Consider the following 24,053-nt stretch of genomic DNA (forward strand, 5'->3'; position numbering starts at 1 on the left):
CAGTTGTTTGAACCATTCAAACATCTTCACTATGTTAATATGGAGTCTTCCCTCTCAATTTGCGCATGCTAACTAAAAATAAAGTTATGCAGTTATTCAGATTTTTATTCCTTTATCTTTGCATCACTGCCGACCAAAACATTTGCAAAGATGAAAACCCTTTCACTATCAATCATATGAGAGGACTTACATTTCTACAGTTACGTTGTGTTACCTTTTAGACAGAGCCTCTAAAATATGGTACGTTTTTAGCATTTACTGTCTTTAAATATTTACCGTCTACTGCTGTGCATAGCTGGCACACAAAACACGGTCTGCACACTTTCATGCAGTCGAGCTATACCCTACATCACCCCATGCATAGGACTTATGCTTTGCGCCCAGTTGAGATTTACGTCACACCCACCCCTAAATGATACAGTCCAGAAAATAAACAAAACCTGTTTTTTTAGAAGCTTCAGAGCTTGTCTCCAGGCACTTTCCTACGGAGTTTACACATATCTTCGTTTCACTGTTTTTTTGTTTTTTTTTAACCACTGGATGTCCCATTACATTAAGTCCCCTGGTGAATGAACGCTAACTATGTATTTTGTTTTTGCCCTCATGGCTGATTGTTATGACATGATGAAAAAGCTTTCCTCCCTATATTAGGTTTGGCTTGGCAAGGTGTCGTCGACTAGTGCCTCAGCTAACACTTCCCTCCCACCCTGTCTACAGGGGTCCAGTGGGCCGTATGGCTCCTACCCCTGCTAGATCACCCTTCCCCCCAGGAAAAGGGCAAAATATGCCCTGGGTATCAGAGGTTCCCATCCTCTCCCATAGTGAATAAGCTGCAGAACAAGAGAGAAAGAGATCAGATTAGAATCATTTTACATGTACAGTATCATTAGTAAATAGATAACATATTACAATAATGATCAATCAAGGTTCATTTTAATGTTCGTTTATAAATTGTTCATTAGATAATGCATTATTAATGAACATGAACGAACAAATTAACAATGTTAATTTATACAACAAAAAAACTATTACTACTGTTACTATTATAACATTAGCCAACTATTAGCCAATACTGTAAAAGTTTGTTCATGTTAATTAGTAATTACAGGCCAAAAACCTCTGAATAATAGTGTTTATATATATATATATATATATATATATATTGCATGTTACTGTGCACAGTGGCCTAGTTATAAGACATTTTCTTTTATATAATACACTTTTAACTACTGTTATGATGAATGCTTGCTAAATTTGAGTATAGAAAATATACACTCAAATTTAGCAAGCATGAATATATACTTCATGGCAAAGAAACTGCTTAGAAAATCTCATGGAAATGTACCTCTTCAATCAGGTAACATCTACACCCCATAGAAGGCTGCAAGTCTCTCTTTGAGTGGAAGGGGAAACTGGTCAGAAAAGTGTATCCAATTCTCATCTCCAACCTGGTTCTTAAACCCATGCAAGATCTAACAGGGAACACACACTTAAGTATGAGGCATGCATCCATAATCATCTTGAAGGTTTTCCCATCTCACAGCGCTCTACCTTATAGAACATTTCTCGAAGATCGTCTTTTGGGTTCATCCAGGATGCAACAGCGTCACAGAAAAATATGAAGTCCTATAAAGTGGTAAAGAAAACAAAGAGGATCATTTTCAATTATCAAAGCACTCAGAGAGACATCAGTCAGAATAATGTGCTGTACCTGCACCACACCACCAGGGTTGACCGTGATCATGGTGCAGATTCCTCTGAACGCAGAGTCTTTCTCTTCATTGTCTCTTATATTGCGCAGAGAGGTGCACCTAGTGAAGGGAAGAACCAGTTTTCAAATAACAAGCCTGTACGGTTAGTGTGCATGTGGATTAACACATACTCAACACAATATCATTGACTACCACCTCAGAGCACCTTGGGACTAGCAAACGTTTTAAATCACAGAGACTGGTCAATTGAGAAAACCAAATTTTTATCTTCTTTATAAATAAAACATTCTCTTGTTGAAACCAAAAAGTTGTTTTTTTGTTTTACCTGAAGTTTAGTTTGTTGCAATATTTCCTGACAATCCCATACTAATATCTTTTTTTTTTTATCGTTACTATTATTGGTTCTTAATCATATGCATCTACCTCCTTTTGTAATTATGAATGTTTATAAAGATCTTTAGCTGCTTTTTGCAGTAAAACAACCTACCTAGATGTATTCTTTATAAGACAAATACAATGTCCATATAGCACCATGTATTCTGTCAGCTTATAGCATTAAACTAGTGCAAATTTGGGGGCAAGCAATCTGGGATAGAATCATGCAGCTAAAAGACTCTGCATCTAATGGGGAGGAGAAATGCTTTTTAAAGAAGCTTTTCCATTTCTCTTCTTTTTATCCATTTAACTAGCGCTTCCGTTTCCTAAAACCAGCAAGCATTTGATATTACCCCATGCACTCAATTAGTAGTTAGATAGCGACAATAAAAGACGAAAACAGAAGTGAAAACTGAAATAAATCAATTGAGAATACATGAAGGTGCTACTGAGGCAAATTAAACGACAAGACCTAGAGGGACAGGGTTAGTCACATGGTTGGCAATGATTTAGACTGAATCATACAGAACAGAGAGAAAGGTAGAGAGAAAGATAGGGATACCTTCCCTCAAATGTCTTGAATAGGCCTCCTACCATGTCTTCTTGCTCAGTCGCTTTCACAAGAAAATATAAATATTATGCTGGTGAAATTTATGCTGCATTTACAAAATCCTGGCCGTTTCTATACTAGCACAAGGCGTGAAGAAAAGCAGGAGCCTTTTCAAGAACACTGGGACAAGGTTTGGAGAGAGATTGAGCGAGTGAGAGAAAGAAAGAGAGAGAGAACCGTAGGGAGAAAAGCCAGAAGATAGACAGAAAGAGGGAATGAATGAAATAAAAGATTGAATAATACACACCAGGGTCTTATAAACTGCTGTAGCATGGGTGCCACCTCTTGAGGACAAACGTAACCAAGACGACCAATTGTTATTGCTAAGGTAACGCAATCACGGTTATACAGCACCAAACGCCAACCAAGACATGAGCGAATGAGGGGGGAGGAGAAAACAAAAAGAAACAAACAAACAAACAGACAGACAGACAACTCAGAAACAGAACTCGACAGAATCTGTGTATGAGAATAAACACAAGATTTCACTAGTGCTCTTCACAGCCCCAGACTACAGGGTCAAATGTAAAATATGACACTAAGAAAACATAGATCTCGTTTAAGGGAGGAGTCTTAGAAAACACGGCTTCTCTTCAGCTCAGAGTTACAGAGAAACGTTCATGTTTTGTTTCAAGTGTCTGCCAAATTCATGTAACATCTGTAGGTGATTTGTATGTGATTCTTTTCCCCCAAATCCCTGTATTACAGATTGAAGACTACAGAAAACAGATTTTCTAAGATTTTCTCCCTTAAACTCACAAAAATTTCTTCAGTAGAACAGAAAAGTCTTGTCTTTCTTTCTGTCTCTTTTGTTTCTTTAAGAAATGCATATTACGCCAAGCGAACTACATGGAGAGGACTAGATTCCACCGGGATCTTAAGAGGCACAGAGGAAGGAGACCTAAGTTTAAGAGACACAAAACTATGCAACATTCTCATTAAAGACAGGCATTTATGAACAGTCCAATGAGACATGCAGAAAGCAGATGATTGGCTCATTAGAGAACGCAGTTCAGTGCAGGATGGGCTGATTCAAAGAATCTGAAACGCAGTTAAGCACTGTTCACCATTATTATATTAATTAGTAATTAAATAGATGATCAAATACTCACAAATTGAACATAAACTCAACATTGTAACATTGATGTAAAACCTGCACCATAAAGAAGACATACACTACCATTCAAATGTTTGGGGTCTGTAAGATATTTCAATGTTTTTGAAAGAAGTCTCTTATGCTTTATTTGATCAAAAATACAGTAAAAAAAAAAAACAGTAATATTGTTAAATATTATTAGAAATTAAAAAGACAGTTTTCCATTTTATACTGTAATTTATTCCTGTGATGGCAAGGCTGAATTTTCAGCAGCCATTACTCCAGTCTTCAGTGTCACATGATCCTTATGCTGATCAATATGCTGATTTGGTCAATGTTGAAAACTGTTTTGGTGCTTAATATTTTTGTGGAAACGTGATACATTTTTACATTCTTGGGTTTAAAAGATAGAAAAAAGTATTTACTGTTAATTTTGATCAATTTAATACATTCTTGCTGAATAAAAGTATTAATTTCCTTCTTAAAAAAAAAAATCTTACTCAACCCAATCTTTTGAACAGTAGTGTGTTAATAGACTTGCACTTAAAACTGTCTAAAAATGATCAGTATGGATTTGTCTATGCCACACGCTTGCTTCTAATTTTTAAAAGGACTTTGTAAAAGTCTTTGCAACATGAATAATCAAGATATCAGCAATCCTGCATCAAACGTTAGCCGTCCTTAACTAAACAACATTCAACATCTATTGGCAGATATGCATTCACATTGAAAAATAAAAGTAACTAAAACAACAGAAATAAATCGACAAACAGGAACACATCTACAAGTACCCTCGTTTATGTGGGAGTATGTCTTCACCCTCATTTAAGAAAAATAAACATCAATCTCAGCAGCCATTACGGCTCAGGCTAGAGTTTCAATTCGAGCAGTCCAATCAGAGTGGAGTGCAACTGGGAAATAATTTGCGAGGTACAGGTGCTATACATTCATCTAAACACCACAAAACAGATTTAGATCTGAGATTAGACGTTTTCTCTGAAATAAATGGGAAAAAATGACTATTTAAGGTTCAAATCTTAGACAGCAGGTCTTAAAACTCCTCTCAAGGTTGATTTACATTCATCGTTGTTTGTAATTTTTGTTTGTAATATCTCACTGACTGATGCTTGTAACCTCATTACGGTGATCTACTCGCTAACATGGAACTCACTGTTCTATTAATCCACTTCAGTCAGTACCATGGCTGAACTGTTACAAGGTCTGTTCTATTCATATTTGAAGACAGGATATGCTGAGGGAACTCAGCTGACTTTGTATATAGAAAAAATTGCTCCTATTCTTATTCACTACCCTGTTACCCAGAATACTGTGCGCACTGGTAGAGATTTTCACATCAAGTATCCTAAAACCTTTATCAAACCTTGTAAGGTCCACTTCCTGGAGTTTGAATGGAGATTAATAAGCACTGCGGAATGGGGACTAGGAGAGTTTGGGAAAAGGAGAGGGTGGAAACCTCTTGTGAGGGGTCAGCCTGGTCTAGTACCCCTCAGATGGTACCTGTATTCTCCAGCAGTGTCTTGGGTGTGTTGGGTCTGTTTATGATCTCCACAAGCTGCTGTAAAACCATCGGGACATACGGCTGCATCTCAGAACCTGAGCAGAGAGAAAACTAGCATGTTAACCTTGAAGGTATGATGAAATTAGAGAAATTAATAAACGAAGATGATGATGAAACTCTCACCCATTTGAATGGATATTTCTCCAATGGCCCATGTTGCATTGTTGCAGACTGATATCAATTCTGGGTTCAGGTTTGTGCCTAAGATAGGCATGAAGTTAGCTAGAGAGGAGAGATTAGCACAAACAAATCAAAGTTTAAGTGCCTGAAGGTAAACAGAGATGGATCAAACTGAGAAAGTGTCAGTGAATAATAACTCCATACCAATGCAAGGTTTGACATGCTGGAAGCAGGCTTTGGTCAGATCTCCCAACAGAGCAAAAGAACTCTGCCGAACCTCTGGCATTTTATCCTGAGAAAATACAACCATCAAAAGATTACCATTGTCACATTACAGGGTTTCTGCAGACTTGAACAAGTTAAATTTAAGACTTTTTAAGACCTTTTTAATACCACCTTATTTGAAATTTAAGACCTAAACCTGTAATGGAAATACACATTTTATTACATACATATATGTAATATTTAATGTGTATAAATTAAAAAGAAAACAAAATATCAATGCTGTAATAAATGGTATTTATTACTATGATATACAGTGAACTTTTCATGTCAGCAGACAATATTCCATTAAGACATTTTAAGACTTTTTAAGGACCCGCGGACACCCTGCATTAGATTTCTCATAGCTGCACGTCCACACAAATGCATTATTTGCATCTCTTGCAATTCATCTGCAGCAGGCAAATGCAAATGTCATTCTGTGTATGTAAAGATTAGATGGTAAATTCAGAGAGACAAATACATTATACAGAGATGATGTTGTCTTCTATAGCTCAGTCGTTACCTAGATAAAGTGGCAAACAGCTGCCGCTAGTACACACTGTGGCACTCACGTTGACACAAACATACAATGGTTTAGATCCAAAGTGTTTTCAACAATGATTATAATAATAAATGTTTCTTGAGCAGCAAATTTAGAGTGATTTCTGAAGGATCATGTGACACTAAAGACTGGAGTAATGGCTGCTGAAAATTCAGTTTGCCATCAAAGGAATACATACAGTAGTCATACATGTGTTGAGGGCTGTCGCTAGTGGGGAGAAAGGTCTAGGGGTGTCGCAATACACCGGTATTGACGATAATCGTCATATTTAAAGAATAAAATATCGTTATCGTATTAATTAGGGGTGTCGCAATATGCCGGTATTGGCCATATTTAAAAATGAATAATACACATAGGACAATATGACACATAATAACCCAGAGCCAGCGCCATTAATTAACTCTAACTCTCACATGTAATTTGTTTCATTCATACTCGACGCCGGAGGGCGCCCTCGCACAGAAAGTCCACAAGCAAGATTCATAGGAGTAATAGAACTTATGACGTTCCAGGAAATCCCTGTAGGCATCCAGCTATTGCTGTAGATGAGTAAAATGCAGAAGAAATTTTTTATCTGATTAAACATGAAGACAGTCAACACAGGATTGCAACAGTATGTGGTTTGTCTTGTTTTTCAAGCCATCTTATTTTAATATACAAGGTAAAGTATTTATAAGGTATTGCTAATCGACATAGCATTTATCACTGTATAGAATACTATTAAACGGGTTGGCAACCTTTAAGACATTAAGTGTCATTTTTCTGGTTAACTACTTTTTGTGGCCACGATAATAGTGTATTGAAAAATCTGATATTTCTACCGACTGCCCGAGTCAGCATGAAAGGTTCTCAGGACAGTTTACGGGCCACTGCTGCACATCGTCACGAAAGCTTATCATTTGCACGTGTTTTTAAGCCTTGCAAATTTAAACATTTAAGAGATTTTAAAGCATTCAAGCACAAGAAGACACGAAATAACTCAACTGAGTACTTCCGTGCTGTGTTCAGTGCGCACACAGAGAGCTGCAAACACCGAATTGAGTTCTCTTTCGCATCTTCTTGAGCATGAACGAACAAATACACCTAGCCATTTTTAACATTCGAGCACAAAAAGATGCAAAAGAGCTTAATTCAGCACCCGCGAGCCATGTTCTGTGCGCACAGCGCACACACAAAGAGCCACGTCTCACAGCCTGTGAACTCCGTATTGAGTATTGTGTTTTCTTGTGCATGAATGGGCAAAATACATGCAAAATTATGTTGAAATACCCATCTTGGCGAGTATCCTCGAAAAACTCTAAAGTGTCTAAAGTGAACGTAAACAGTTGAGAAACTAATCGGACGTGTATCATTATATTGGATCCATGCATTGTATCTTAAAGTGATCGCACTTAATTTATTAGCTGCTGTCAGTGTCCTTGTGTTAATACAAGAAAAAACTGAGAGATAAATCACTCACTGCTCTTGACTGAATTACTTCTGTAGTTTTAACAAGATTTAATCTATATTTAATTTATACAGTGAAGACTGTGCAATGCTATTTTACATTTGATTATTTGGTTTCTGTACCTGAACTTTATTTATTTGTGCTATTTTTAAACAGGGCCCACGGATACAACCTGTATTTGTGTGTGAGAGAGAGAGCTATTTTTTATCTTTACGGTAAACATTGTGAGATTCCATGAGGTTTAATATCATTTAGAATGCTGCTGCAAAAGCACTAGGCAACATGGCAATTGTGTTTGCATGTAACATTCTACCTCTACTCTATGGAATATGTGCCTGATACACAAAGTATTTCTGTGTATTTGATTGTGCAATTACTGGTTTGTTGAGATGGTGGCCCACAGAGTCAGCCAGAGTCCCAATGGCGTCATAGAGGATGAGAAGGTTCTTGTGCTGGTATTTACTGAAAGCAAAGACCAACGTGTCCAAAATAAAAGAAAGGTACGGCACCAGCTCAGTGCAAGCCTCCTCTTCAAGGGTAGCAAAGGCACTGTGGGAGGAAAATTGAAAGTCAGGGATTAAAAGAGTTGAAGGAAAGCTAAAAAGCCTTAAACAAGATGACATGCATGCACGCATGCTTCAAGCAACACAATACTGCGATTCATGCTCACCTGCAGGCGGCCTCTTGGACACGCTTGTTGCTGTCAAGTATCCGTTTGAGTAGTTCAGTCATGAGCGGTTTGAGGTAGATATCGGGGGGCTGGCTAACAACCCAGTGTGCGTAGCGGCTCAGAGTCCAGCAAGTGATGGATCGAACCAGTGCCTTCTTATCAGACAGACACTGTACCAGATGAGGAATCAACTCTGGCAAGTAAGGGATCATCCCCTGCATACAGCCTAAAGCAAATAAAGAAAATTCTTGTCCTCACATGCACAACATCATCGAGGTTAGATCACACCTTCTTCAACCCCTCATTAAAACCTAATATAGCTAAACTCTATTACATGATTGCTGAAAGTGACCTTGACCTTGAATTATCTACTGTCTTGTATAACTTAGTAAATGTTTTTTTTATTTTTTCATAAATTTGGTCAGAAAATCACACAGAGACATTTAAAAATATTACTGTATCTATGTATTTATGATCAAAAGTAAATCCAGCCTTGGTAAACATAAGACACTAAGAAGAAAAATCTTACCGACTGCAAACTTCTGAACATAGTGTAGGTATGTCCATGTTTCCCTTTTTAAATTCTAATGCTTATGCAATGAGTGAATTAAAGAATGAATAGGAAATTTTGGAATACCTTCAGCAATGGCTCCCAGTACAAGTATGCCCGACTCTTTAATAAGCCACTCTGGATGGAACAGTAGTTCTTTCAGTAAAGGAAGAATATGCAACAGCAAATCATCTCTGAAAACATTCGCCAGGACATCTAGTGCAGCTGCAGAACATTTCCCTACACACACCAGAAAAAATAATGCAGACAAAAGCAATGTCTCAATGTACGTCCATTTTAAGAAGACCAGGACTTGGCTGAGTCCGTGTCCATTTTAAAGTGCACCGTTTCTTACTCAAGTTCCAATCTGAGATGGTTTCATCATCATCCAGATCATCTTCATCATCGTCCTCTTCCTCAATGGAGTCTCCCCCCTCGTGTTGTTGGGCCACAGTGCGTGAGCGATGGAACCTTGGGCGAATGTCCTGCTCGTTGTCTGGGATTGCTTCGTCCTCCTCAACGTCACCCTGGAAATCAATTATTCATAATTTTTATTTATTAAATTTTTTTTTTTTTTGACAAGCTTACAATCTGCCATCTTTTTAAAAGCACTAATATGTAATTACATGCTTTCAAAATAAATATAAAATACCAATGTATTCTTAATAAAATGCTTTCTGTATTTATTTAGCTAAATATGTACTTTATAACTCAGTTTCTAAAAGACAGGCTAAGATGTAGAAAATAAAATGCTATTAATTTGTATATGACAAATGTAAACAAATCACATGTAAACAAATTGGCAATGTGGGTTTTTTTTTTTTTTAATGCGGCTGAGCATCGTAACCAAATCACAGGTTTGCTGTGTGTATGAACTCAATGGCAAATCACAGGTGTTTTACTCTTTTATGTTTAGGACGGCATATGAAAAAGTGTCGATCAGTTGATACTCAAAAATGAAGCTTTAGAACCAGAGAGAGAAACTGACCTTCAACAGGATTATGTCAATCTCAGAGTATTTCATTCCATTCACAAGAACTGGTATCAATCTGTGACAAAAAAGAAAAAACTCTGATGACTGATCCTGATAATTTACATCAAATAAGCAGCTTTACCCTGTTGCAGAACTGTATTATAATTGAATGCATCTACATGAGTTGATGTTTTTTCTTTTTTATCAAAAGGACACTGTGTGTTTGTGCATGCTCACTTGGGCAGGTGTCCACACAGAACCTCCTTACACACAGGCTGCTCAGCGAGTGTGAGCCAGAATTCACAGGCCTCCAGAGTGACATTTTCATCCTGATCTTGTGTCCTCTGCAACATGTACTGAAAAATAGAAAAAGGGCTTGTGAGTATTAACACATTGGGCCTTATTCATGAAACATGAACAGATCATATTTTTGTGTAAACTGTTCAAAAAGTAATTTTTACCAAAAAAAAAAAAAAATCCACAGAATGTACCATAACACTTATGTAAGAACTACACAGAAATGAATTTTTAATTTTGTGTTTCATGAATAAGGCTCATTGATTCTACTTTTACCAAACTAGTTAAAGAAAGTCCACAAGAGGCTGCTGTTCCTTTACTTTGCCTCTGTGTGATTTTCTGACCAAATTTATCAAAACAAAACAAAAAAAAACAACAACATTTACTAAGTTATACAAGACAGTAGATAATTCAAGGTCAAGGTCACTTTCAGCAATCATGTAATAGAGTTTAGCTATATTAGGTTTTAATGAGGGGTTGAAGAAGGTGTGATCTAACCTCGATGATGTTGTGCATGTGAGGAAGGAGACGGTCTAATCTGACTTCCAAAAGCATGACTAAAGCTCTGCACACATTCTTCCTCACTTCGGGCTCCTCGTCACCTGACAGTGCAAACAGGTTCTGTGCCACAAAGACACACACATACATATAAAAACATGTTCATTTCTTAGAACTAAACAATGACAACTTCCTCAAAACTGGCATCACAATTCTGGGATCTGGAATAATAGGGTAAGTAAATCATAACAGAATTATAATTTTTGGGTGAACATGTCCAATTAAGGTGGCTGGTTTTGTAGGTGGTACCTCAATGAAAGGATCTATGTGCAGCATCAGGGCCTGTGTTCTGCTGATGATGAACTGGTTGACACAGGCAATGGCATGAGACCTACAACAGACAACAAGCACAGTACATATATCAAACAAGCCTGAACAAATGCACAGCAAGTAGTAGTTTAAATTAGTGTGACTGGTATTGACGATAACGATGATATTTAAAAAATTAAATATCGGCATAGTGTTACTACACATACAATAATATTGTAAATAGTCTAGCACTAGTAACTGGATGGATGGATCTGATTGGCAGGCAAACACAGTAGCTGGTGTTATTGCATCTTAATGCTGGTTGCCACTCATCCTAAAATGGAAAAAGACGACGACGCAGTGCGCATCTACTACTGCCACACAAAATCACGTTGGAAGAGAAGAGATAACTGACGAAAACAAGACGCAGTGTTGGTAGTTTTATGGAATTTTTAAAAAGACAGGGTGTCCCCTAGGAATTCTGGGCCCTGTGCACTGAATTTGCTATGGGGCCCCCTCAAAATCCCATTCTGTGGGGGGGGGGGGTTCCCGATTGCAAAATCACACTCATTGTGTTCCACTATTACCCCCTGTCCAGTCTGATCAATAGTGAGTTCTTTTTGAACACTTTTGTGTAGTTATGGTTACTAACTCTCTCTGCACCTCCTACACTTTTTTTCAGTGTGATTCATTGGCCAAAAAAAAGGTAAAACGCACAAAAAGAAAATCTGATATAATGACAGTCCCTGTCTAAATGAATTAATTAAACAATTAAAATAAAAATAATAATAAAAAAAAAAAAATTTTTTTTTAAATGAATTAACATCTCGGCTCGCAGTTTCAAACATTTGTGCTCCATTAGGGAAAACAGGCTTATCTCACCTGATTTTGGGGCTATTGTGCTTGAAGAACTGCAGGAACTTGGGGATCATCACGTTGAGTGGGCGGTCCAGCATGTCACTGTCCAGGATCTCAGCAGAGTCCTCACAGATCTTTTGCAGGGCTCCAAAAGCCCCCTGAAAAGACAAACACAGCAGGAATGTAACAGACAAATCATACATATTTCCCCTTCTCACTGAACAACCTCAAATCTTTGATCTAGAACACTTCCATCAAAATCAATCAAACTGACCTAACCAGTTGTCACTGTCACACGGTAACACTGAGGCCTTCAGTTGACAGACACTCCATTTCTATTTTTGCCTTGAAGTGCAGTCAGTGCTGCTGAAAATAAAGTAGAATACTTTTGCTGTTGCCTCAAGCTCACAGCTGACTCATGGAGTGTACATTGTAGGTGACATGCAGATTTAATACAATGCAGACAGCCAAAAACAGCTGTAGGTTAATTTAAGCGAAAATGTAAAGCAGAACATGAGAAATTCTGTAGGGGGAGCAGAAATGACATGATAATATTTAAGTAACTGTACAGTAAAGGGTAAAGAAAACATCAATGTACAAGGATGCAACTTGACATTTAAACCACACCTTAACAGAAACAGGAAATAAATGTTTAGGGTAATAACTGAAATCTTCATGGAAGTAACGTGGGTTCTTGGTAAGTAGTCTGTTCAGAAGACACTACAGGTCTGGCTATGTGCATACTAAACAGGTTCATAGGCTCATTACATAATACACAGACAATAATAGTTAATATGGAAACTACTAGTACTATTACTATTACAGTATTATTATTAACCATACACTGTATACATTAACTATATAGAGCACCAAGGATAAAGTACCAGTTAGGAAATAAGAGGTGTAAAGAGTACCTGAAAACCATACTTGAGTAAAAGTACAGATACCTTACAGCAAAAATGACTCCATTACAAGTTACAAGTTACCAATTCCAAAACAACTTGAGTAAAAGTCTTAGAGTATCTGATTTTCAATCACGTTTATCTTCTAAAACAAAACAAAAAAAAAAACAATATCCTTCAAAAAGGTATCTTCAGTATAACGGATAAATAAAATAATGTTAAGTAAAATTCAAAACTGGATGTGCTGGTTTCGGTCCATTGCTGGCTGCAGTCATGTCCTCATCTCACACCTGTGATTCACAACTACTTGCTAAGGAACTCACAATTACGTAAAGTAGCCTTATTGACAAGTTTGGGTGAGTAAGGACAAAATGCACAAGATATAGGCCTAGTACTCTCAGTGCTCTATAGTTGGCGATATCACTTCTTCTGTAGCAGAAAAAGCTAGGTGCCATGCAAAATGTAATGTTTAACTGCAACACTCAAAAACAAATCTGATGTAGAACAATACCAAAGCCAGACCTTGCAGCAGAGGGACCCACCCAACAACATCAACCATCCTCCTGATCTCACAGACATTCCACCTGTAAGGAATCTAATCAGGTCACGAGCACAAATGGTGCCGTGGCAACGAGCTGTCTGGCTCGGCTGTCGCTATGGCAACTGTCTCCACTGTCAGCTTCCACTTGGTTGGAGATGGCATATTTTGAGCTAGAGAGCTTAGAGAAAACAACAGAGGAAGCCACCAGCCCCTCAAGGTCAAAACACAAAGTCTTTACATCTATAAATATTTATATAAATATATACAGTATGTATCTATATCTATATACTAGGGCTGTCAAAAGAAATTCGAATTTCGAATAAAAATCCACATTCTAATGCAAAAACGGTGCATTTGAATTTTAGGTGTGCGTCAGGCAGCCTTATCAGTGGCACATGAAATGCGATGACGATGTAAGTGTCATTGCATTTTAATGATTTTCATAGCTTATCCAGTTGAAGCCACTAAATGCGGCGCTTCTGTGTTGTTAATTACAAATATTGCGGGAAAAGAGAACATCAATGCGGAGAAGATCTTGTTTACGTCAAAACTGAAACCAAGCCGTTCACACAGAACGCACACTTTTTGCATTTTTTAGTAGAGCGACATCTATCACCGGACTCTCAAATGAGTCCCTGCAGGATAAGAGATTGGACAATTATTTGTATTTTAATTTATTACAGTTACTTATATATTATATGAAAACATTACACAAAATACTGTGAGTGAATGCTATAAAATTGTCAATAGCAGATCTGTATATATATGTATGAGTCTCACAAATACCAGGTCACATGTCCAGGTCACATTTCCCAAAAATAATGTTTAAGTATAATGCAATAAATCAATAAACAAACAAACAAACAAAGAAACTTAGTAATAAAATAGTAATATTATTAATATAATATTTGTAGTATGAGGAATTTTAACATGCTTCCTTGGAAGCACTATTACAATTAAAAACCCCAAAATAAAAAAATAAATAAAATAAAAACACATACTTTGCATAAGGAATTTTAAAAATGTCATGTAAAATACATGCATTAATAATAAAAAAAATTAAAAAAATTATTTATACATATAATGCATTTTCTAGAGGGACATCTATTACTGTTGCACTCGCATCTCGCACAAAGTTGCCGCATGTTTTAAAAGCCATGTAAAATTAATGCAAGTTTAACTTTGAAAAAAACATGTCTCAAGACTTTATGGTGGGTTTTTTCCCCCATCCCACTGCATCTCATGTTTTTAAATGTAAACTGTATGATTGGTTTTCCGCCCTTTGTATTAAACTATGCATACATGATACATGATGCTGTTTTGTTTATAGTTGTTTAAGCAACTTAATTATAATTGGTTTATAAACATTATGCACTTTTTTTCACAGATAGTCATGTTATCTTATGCTTTGAATAAACGTGCATTAGTAATATTTTCCTCTTGTGGCCTCAGAAGAGAAGCCAAACGCTTTTCTTCACCCTAACTGAAATTATGCATTTTACATTTGAATAGAATTCGAATTTTGATAATATTTAAGTACAAAATTCGAATTTAGTTTTTCAGCCAATCTGACAGTCCTACTATATACATATGCAAATACAATGTCTTGGATATAATTAAATATTCACAACAAACAATAAATGGCCTTTGGCGCATTAGTAATTACTAGCCAAGTCAAGTCAAGTCACATTTATTTATACAGTATAGCGCTTTATACAATACTGATTGTGTTAAAGCAGCTTTACAGTGTTAAACAGGAAAATAGTTTGTCAATAATGCAAGAAGACAATAACAAAGAGTTATTTTTCAGTGATGTCATCATCCAGTTCACCTTCATATGCATTTCCACATCAGTTTGCTCATATAACGGCCAGTGTGGGCTGTGGCCACTTTCAGCCAATAAACTATGATTCAAAGGTCAGGAGCATCTTAGCCATAAACAAGATAACATATGTCATCCCTGTACATTAAACCCATTACAGAAAGCAAAACCACTTCATGCCCAAGCTAAATAAAGTCATCCCCGACATTCTGGAAATGTCTCTCAACTGCTTTAGACTTCATATAGCAATATGAGGACCCACATGGCATGCCACAACCAAACCAGAGGATCACAGCAGTGGATGGATGCTTTCTCCTTTTTACACCCACACAGCAGTTTAAATGCATTCATGTCCCCTCTGAGATACATAAACTGTGTAAATACATCTAAATGCTATTTCAGATGCAGATTCCAGAAATGTTTTCTTATGTTGGAATGAAAGACACTAAGTACCGGATGAAGTGCTTCTTATTCTTACCAAAAAATACAAAATGGAAGAAAGAAGTTAAAACTGAACACAATCTTGGTACTCAAGCAGTGTATGAACATTTTTTATATATATTTATTTGCTTCTTTTCCATTTTGCCTTTTACTTGTACTTGTACTTTCAATACTTAAGTATGTTTAAGATTTTTAAAAATACTTTTCGTACAATAAATATCACATACTTTAAGACTTTTACTCAAGTTAGTAATATTCTAAACGGTGACTTCAACTTCAAAAAAAGTCATTTTCTGGTAAGATATCTGTACTTTTACTTGAGTATGGCTTTCAGGTACTTTATACACCACTGCTAGAGATGTTGTGAAGCGAGCAATGGAAGTATTGCCTAAACATTCTCCTCATAAAACTTCATAATACTTCAATAAATGACTGAATGCCGCGCTGTGCCATCTTGTTTGCGGTTGCTTAGTGATTTTTATGTTCTCGGCTATGGCGGTGTAACTGCTTACTTCCGGTCACCATAGCGTTCCATTCGCAGCTGTTGCTTAAAGTCCCAAATGTCTCTGGCCTGGCATTCGGCATGCTTCAAACGGTTGAAACATTCTAGAGGTGAACATTCATTGCAGTAGAGGACTGGCTTACAGTTCTCTTCCTCAGCATGCCGTTTGAAGATAGTGTGGGTGTGTGAGAGTTTCCTCATAAGTAACTTTGATGTAACTGCATTTTTCAGGCGCATACACACTACTAATTATAGACGTATATTCTACGTAGTGAAGAACACATGCTGTGTGAGGACTTGCCAATTATTACAGGCAGAGGGTGTGACATTCCACACACACCCCAAGAAATGTAACGTGCATGTAATGACACATCAAAAACAAGAAAACGTATTTGTAATACAGCAATGAGGTAAAATCTAGGTAAAACTGCCCAACCAATAGTGGGGGAAAACAAATTTAGTAAAAATAAAATGCTTTTTTTTTTTGTTATTGAAAGAGGTTTCTTATGCTCACCAAGACTGCATTTATTTAATTCAAAATAATGTAAAAACAGTAATATTGTGAAATGTTATAACAAATTAAAATGGTATATTTTTTCAGGATTCCCCGAAGAATAGAAGGTTCAAAAGAACAGCATTTATTTGAAATACATTTTTTTGTAACAAGTCCTTACTGTCACTTTTGATCAAAGTAATTAATACTTGCTGTATGAAAGTATTCATTTCTTTAAAAAATATTTACTGACCCCAACTTTTGAACAGTAATGTGTTTGAACAGTAAACACCTTTGCGTTTTTCCAGCTTTTCCTCTTTTTATGTACATATGTAAAATAATAACAATATTAAGAATAATAATGTTTTTAAATAGCACATTTCTTAAACTCATGGGCGCTTAAAGTGGTCAGCGTTTTCTTCATTTCAGCTTAAGCATTTTAAAGTACACACATAATAGTTCAAAGATAGACACTTTTAATATACTAGTGCTGGACAGTCTATAGTGACTATATAGAACTCTGGAATTGAATGGCTATTTTAAGGACTTGTTGGCTTTGCCCACATTACTAGACTGAATGATGCATATATTGTTATCCCAAATTTATAAAACTGATTGATCCGGTTGTGGCTTCTGCCTGTTCAATACAGGATTCTAGCAGTGCTAAATATAGGACATATAATGCATTCACATTTACACATACTGGTAAAAAATGTATAGCCTGAATGCACTGTAAGTCGCTTTGGATAAAAGCGTCTGCTAAATGCATAAATTTTTGTTTTGTATTATTATTCATTATTATTAAATTATTTACACTATGTCAGAATTATCAATATTATTACCTAATTAACAGGACAACTCAAAGCAAATCAGAGAGCTGTAACTTGTATAAAGCATTCAGGTGCTCACAGAACTTGTAATTACTTTATAGCAAGCTCAGTTACAGTAATTCTGACATGGCATAAATGCACCAATACCAATAGTGACAGATAACACCAGTTTTCAGTGTCACGTGATCCTTCAGAAATCATTCTGATAATCCGATTAAAAAAATAAAATAAAATAAAAAATAAATCAATCTTATTATTATCAGTTCTGAAAACAGTTGGTGCTGCTAAATAGTTTTGTGAAAACATTGATACAGTTTTCAGAATTCTTTGATGAATAGAAGTTCAAAAAGAGCAGCATTTATATACTTTACAAACCAAAACTTTGTTGATTATAAGATCATCTGAATTAAGATATTACAAAAGGTATGATTTTTTTCAACAAAACGTTAAAACCAAACATCCAGAGCAATAACAAAACAAATAAATCAACGATAGATATATAGAACCCTGCAGAAGAGTTTGATGAGCATGCCCTGATAACGTAAATTAATTTTACATCATGAAGCCAAGCAGAGAAACCTCCCTGTGAAGGTATGTTGTAATACACATAGATCAGCAAACCTCAATTATAAGGCTGAGGCTTTAGATGAGGACGCCTTGAACTACACTACAGTTTTAGACAATGAGTCAGCAACATCCATCAACTTACAGCTCCACTTAGAAGGACAAAGAGAGAGAGAAACATGAGATTACGTGAGATTGAAGAGAAGAAACATGAGAGAGGAGAGAAAGGCCATCACAAAGTGTGTGTTTGTGTGTCTTACTTCACAAGTATTATAGTCCTCTGAGTCCAGAAGTAAACAAAGTTTAGGTAGAAGCTCCGGCCAGTTCTGTAACTCCCCTTTAGAGGCTATAGTCGTGATCAGAATACCTGAGGAACACAAACATATGCACAATAATGCACCATTCAGACCAGCCTATACTGCAGTTCACATAACCAACTGCCAGAAGCAAACATCTACACAAAAACCAAGCTGTTATGCAAATCTGATAACAAAACATTATAATATGTGGACAAATTATACTCAGTTTTTCACTATATTAATCACTGTGTGGGAAAATACTCATAAAAGACTACAAAAAAAACCTACATTTTTTAAACCAAATAAACAAAAAGAGGAGGAATGATATTTTATGCTGTCGATGATGGGTAACCATAGAAACACAGCACTGCATTCCTCATAACAGTCTAATCACAATCACAGAAGGCTAATTTAGGCACACTGTGTATTCTCGGACATAAGAGTCAATAAATGATCTTACATTGAAAGCAACAACACAAAGCCAGACACAGCCCCCAAATCAAAAAGAGCAGCATTTATATACTTTACAAACCAAAACTTTGTTGATTATAAGATCATCTGAATTAAGATATTACAAAAGGTATGATTTTTTTCAACAAAACGTTAAAACCAAACATCCAGAGCAATAACAAAACAAATAAATCAACGATAGATATATAGAACCCTGCAGAAGAGTTTGATGAGCATGCCCTGATAACGTAAATTAATTTTACATCATGAAGCCAAGCAGAGAAACTTCCCTGTGAAGGTATGTTGTAATACACATAGATCAGCAAACCTCAATTATAAGGCTGAGGCTTTAGATGAGGACGCCTTGAACTACACTACAGTTTTAGACAATGAGTCAGCAACATCCATCAACTTACAGCTCCACTTAGAAGGACAAAGAGAGAGAGAAACATGAGATTACGTGAGATTGAAGAGAAGAAACATGAGAGAGGAGAGAAAGGCCATCACAAAGTGTGTGTTTGTGTGTCTTACTTCACAAGTATTATAGTCCTCTGAGTCCAGAAGTAAACAAAGTTTAGGTAGAAGCTCCGGCCAGTTCTGTAACTCCCCTTTAGAGGCTATAGTCGTGATCAGAATACCTGAGGAACACAAACATATGCACAATAATGCACCATTCAGACCAGCCTATACTGCAGTTCACATAACCAACTGCCAGAAGCAAACATCTACACAAAAACCAAGCTGTTATGCAAATCTGATAACAAAACATTATAATATGTGGACAAATTATACTCAGTTTTTCACTATATTAATCACTGTGTGGGAAAATACTCATAAAAGACTACAAAAAAAACCTACATTTTTTAAACCAAATAAACAAAAAGAGGAGGAATGATATTTTATGCTGTCGATGATGGGTAACCATAGAAACACAGCACTGCATTCCTCATAACAGTCTAATCACAATCACAGAAGGCTAATTTAGGCACACTGTGTATTCTCGGACATAAGAGTCAATAAATGATCTTACATTGAAAGCAACAACACAAAGCCAGACACAGCCCCCAAAGGCATAATATTGTTTGTCATGATGGCAATAGCTGGGAGCTCAGAGTCACACAGTAAATGCTTTGTCGGTCCATACTCACCCTCATAATATAAATGCTTTGAAAATAAATAAATAAAACTGCAGCCAACACCTAAAAAATTCATTTTTAAAAAATCTTACTGTTGAGCCCTGAAATTATCTATTATTATATTATATTATACTAACATCAGCTGGTCAAATATTTTGACACATAAGTATATGTTGCTTGAAAAAAAAAAAGTCAAAATTTTTTTTGTTTAAAATAAATAAATCTACAGCCCACACCGGGGGGAAAAATCCTTATTGTTGAGCTCTGAACTGGTTTGGTGGTTGCTTAATAAAGAACCTTCTGTTTTTAAATGGGCCTCAGGCTAATTAAGGGAAAAAGAGAGAGAAACACTGGCAGATGAACTAGTGTTGTTTCTAAACCTGTTCTGTGACCTGGGGCTTGACAGAGGACACAGATACAAAAGGTCAGTGCAGCTAAGCTCCCAGTGCACTTGACAGATTACCAGTGATCTGAAGTCACAGCAGTTATACAGGCACGGCTTCAGAAAACACTACTGAGACTAAACATCTTCTGCTTGACTCCACTCCCTCCCTTCATATCTGATCCATTTCTTCTAGTAATTGGAATATAAGATTAACTCTTAATATAGGCTACTACACAAACTGTCATGGCAAACCTCAAACTGCAACAAACCACAATGCAGACCGGCAACAGGCAATTTCCTGCACCTACTAGCACTGCCTCCCAACACACAGTATGTCTACATTCAAATTAAAGGGTTATAGGCACTGACGCTATCACACACACTTAAGGTTTTCAAATTAAAGAGACCCATATTCCTCCAGATATAACTAATGAACAAATCACATATTCATGATAAATCTGAATAAGTCACATCTCAAATCAACATTATAAATATAATACAATCAATTAATGATAACATCCACATCTTACCTTCTGTCTTTAGCTTTGTGAGCACAAATATTAGGTAGTTGTTGAAGTCCGGGTATTGATTGAGCTGCTCAAGTTTCTGTGGTGCATATTTAAGGAAAAGGCAAACAGACCACAGAGATAAAGGATAATGCAAACAGCAGGGGAAATGTGCATCTGCGCAGGTACTTAATCGACAAACCGCTTGATGTTTAGTTGGATGATTACATCAATGAACCCATGAATATATGAGCCATTAAGGTCTTATACGCCCAATGTTATAATATGCAAATGATGTGTGAATATAATTTAACATCCAGAAAAGTAAATATGAAAATGCACTATTAACTAAAAACAACACAAACATCAATATTGTAACCAAAATCTATGACAAAAAAAAATAATAATAATAATTCAGTAAGTCTGCTTGTGAGAAAATGGTGTAGAAAGTGCACAGAAGAACTAACTCAGGGCCATAGAAAATTATGGTCTCCCAAAAAAAGCAAGAGGTACGTTGAGTCACTGAGGAGTAAATGAACGATTTGATGCTATTAAGTACTTTTATTAGCCACTGGCACATCTCAACCCGCAAATCTGACCCCACAGCTACCATTTAAAGAGAAAAGATTTCTCAAAATATCTTAATTTATGTCCCACACAACAAAGACCTACAGGTTTGGAATAACGTGTGCGTGAGTAAATAATGACGATGTTCATTTTGGGGTGAACTATCTCTAAGTTAAACACTCCCCGCATGACCCACACAGACACCACCCTAATCTACAGCTGAAATATAAACAAACAGCATAAAAACCCCGTGTGTTTCAGATCTCAAGTACATACTAAGGTTTGAGTTAATCACAGGCCAACTCCTCCTGAAACTCCGCCATCCCCTTCAGATCTCGGTCTAAACAGTGAGGTAAAGGATACTTGTTGGACGGATCGTTGCGTGGATGTGTCGGGGGACTGTGATTCCTTGAGCAGCTGTAAGATCTGCTGAAGTCCCTGCTCGTCGGGTTGGTGACGCTAGGCTAGCTTACATAGATGGACTCGGTCGGTCTGGTCCCGGATCACCGCACATCGACAGCGAAAAGCCTCTGTGCTGCACCGGCCGGGTCCTAGCGCCTGTCAAGTCGCTGGACGGAGGGACGTGTCGGGGAAACCCTACATGTGACACACCCCAACAATTGTGTTGTATAAACCCGGCTAGCTCAGTCGGTAGAGCATGAGACTCTTAATCTCAGGGTCGTCGGTTCGAGCCCCACGTTGGGCGAATACTTTATTGCAGACTACATTTGCGGCATTGTTCTGAGAGCATTTATTACAATACATACAGACAAAACAACATAAGGTGGTACAACTATATAGAATATGTAAGGGATTGTTTACCCAAAATGAAAATTCTGTCATCATTTACACACCCTTACTCACATGATTATGAACCTGTATATTTGTCTGTGGAACATAAAATAAGTGTTTCTGCATTTTTTTTTCCTTACAATGGAAGTCAAAGGTAACCAAGACTGTTTGCTTACCACTAAAATTCTTCAAAATATCTTCTTTTATTTTCCACAGAAGAAAGAGTATGTCATACAGGTTTGGAAGGACATGAGGATGAGTAAATGATGACAGAATTTCATTTTTGAGACTTGATTTAACTGGAAAGCCTATGGCTTACTTTATTTTGTGAAATACAAAAGAAACCAAAAGGTAATATAAACAGTTTTGGTTACCACTGACTTCCATATATATATATATATATATAAAATCTCCATTTAGGTTCCACATAAGAAAGAAAGTTATAACAGGTTTAGAACCAGCTAATCTTTAGGCAAATAATTTACTGGTAATTCAACAAAATAGATGATACTTAGACTATTTATATACCTTATACATTTGTTCTGACATTCATTTTACTTGAAATTTAGAAAATGTACATTAACATGTAAAAGCTCGTTGTAAAAGTTTTAAACACGCATAGCATTTTATCATCTGCTCCTTCTGTCACAGGCTGCTGTATATGATGGACAAAAACGATGCATAATTTGCTAGTTTAAGGGGGCGTCACAGTTCACCCACTGACTCTCCTATGTGGAATAAAGACTGAAACATCGCGAATGTCAGATGTCTTTGTCTGAGCTGCATCTGATTATGTGCCAGAAACACCGTGATAACAATACTCGCGCCACTGCAGCTGGAGGTCCGTCTAATCGTAAACTGCAAGCGTCGACCTAGACAGCATTTCAATTTGAAGTGTTCCAAACGCACCTACGATGCGAAGAAATGCCGTCTAATCTAGGTTTTGTACACAACCATAACGTTCATTAGATCAGATGATTGTTTATAAATAGGCTAATTTCAGAGATGTGTGTTTGCTGAAGGCAGTTGACACACAACAGCTGGACCCGCTCAGCTCTAAAGCTTAAAGGGATGGTTCTCCCAAAAATGAAAATTCTGTCATCATTTACTCTCCCTCATGTCGCTCCAAACCTGTATGACGTTCTTTCACGAGTGGATATTTTGATGAATACAGCATTGACACCAATTAACATCCATTGTACGGACTGAGACATTTCTCAAAATATCTTAATTTATGTCCCACACAACAAAGACCTACAGGTTTGGAATAACGTGTGCGTGCGTAAATAATGACAGATGTTCATTTTGGGGTGAACTATCTCTTTAAGTTAAACACTCCCCGCATGACCCACACAGACACCAACCTAATCTACAGCTGAAATATAAACAAACAGCAAAAAAACCCCGTGTGTTTCAGATCTCAAGTACATACTAAGGTTTGAGTTAATCACAGGCCAACTCCTCCTGAAACTCCGCCATCCCCTTCAGATCTCGGTCTAAACAGTGAGGTAAAGGATACTTGTTGGACGGATCGTTGCGTGGATGTGTCGGGGGACTGTGATTCCTTGAGCAGCTGTAAGATCTGCTGAAGTCCCTGCTCGTCAGGTTTCCACTGGCACTCCATCTTGTATGGCTGGAGCCTCCCTCTCTCTCTCTCTCTCTTTCTGTAGGCGTACAGATATACACCCTTTCACATCAAATAACGGCCTCCACCTTGACCTTCAGCTTCAAGTTGTTATCGAGCGGAAGATGGGGAAAACGCCTCTGCGAGAGTTTGCTGTGGATAGAGCCGTGTGAAAATGAGCGTGTGTCGCAGGTGACGCTAGGCTAGCTTACATAGATGGACTCGGTCGGTCTGGTCCCGGATCACCGCACATCGACAGCGAAAAGCCTCTGTGCTGCA

The 24,053-nt window shown here is 37.0% G+C and overlaps 1 protein-coding gene and 1 non-coding gene across 2 annotated transcripts; one reads left to right on the forward strand and one right to left on the reverse strand.

Moving 5' to 3' along the window:
• Nucleotides 1-443: 443 nt before the first annotated feature.
• LOC107757503 (transportin-1) lies at nucleotides 444-23,992 on the reverse strand. Its single transcript, XM_016574990.1, has 20 exons — nucleotides 23,670-23,992; nucleotides 20,816-20,891; nucleotides 19,296-19,402; nucleotides 11,945-12,078; nucleotides 11,063-11,144; nucleotides 10,754-10,876; nucleotides 10,196-10,314; nucleotides 9,974-10,034; nucleotides 9,341-9,512; nucleotides 9,073-9,225; nucleotides 8,436-8,661; nucleotides 8,101-8,314; nucleotides 5,697-5,784; nucleotides 5,496-5,594; nucleotides 5,312-5,407; nucleotides 2,945-3,020; nucleotides 1,712-1,811; nucleotides 1,552-1,626; nucleotides 1,346-1,472; nucleotides 444-830 (listed from the first exon to the last, which is right to left on the reverse strand). The coding sequence occupies exons 1-19, from the start codon at nucleotides 23,772-23,774 to the stop codon at nucleotides 1,365-1,367; spliced, it is 2,214 nt and encodes a 737-aa protein (XP_016430476.1). The 5' UTR covers nucleotides 23,775-23,992; the 3' UTR covers nucleotides 444-830; nucleotides 1,346-1,364.
• On the forward strand, nucleotides 21,992-22,064 carry trnak-cuu (transfer RNA lysine (anticodon CUU)). The gene has a single exon. It is a non-coding gene; the product is annotated as a tRNA-Lys (tRNA).
• Nucleotides 23,993-24,053: the final 61 nt, after the last annotated feature.

Source organism: Sinocyclocheilus rhinocerous, unplaced genomic scaffold (assembly GCF_001515625.1).
Source record: "Sinocyclocheilus rhinocerous isolate Xijiao unplaced genomic scaffold, SAMN03320098_v1.1 scaffold984, whole genome shotgun sequence".
Taxonomy (NCBI): domain Eukaryota; kingdom Metazoa; phylum Chordata; class Actinopteri; order Cypriniformes; family Cyprinidae; genus Sinocyclocheilus; species Sinocyclocheilus rhinocerous.

Excerpts from the sequence above, each read along its gene's own strand:
- LOC107757503 (XM_016574990.1), bottom strand. The coding sequence starts at position 23,774 with ATGGAGTGCCAGTGGAAACCTGACGAGCAGGGACTTCAGCAGATCTTA. Across the intron at positions 9,226-9,340 it reads CATCTCAGATTGGAACTTGA|GGAAATGTTCTGCAGCTGCA; the intron begins GTAAGAAACGGT and ends TGGTGTGTGTAG. Across the intron at positions 5,595-5,696 it reads GCATGTCAAACCTTGCATTG|CTAACTTCATGCCTATCTTA; the intron begins GTATGGAGTTAT and ends TCTCCTCTCTAG.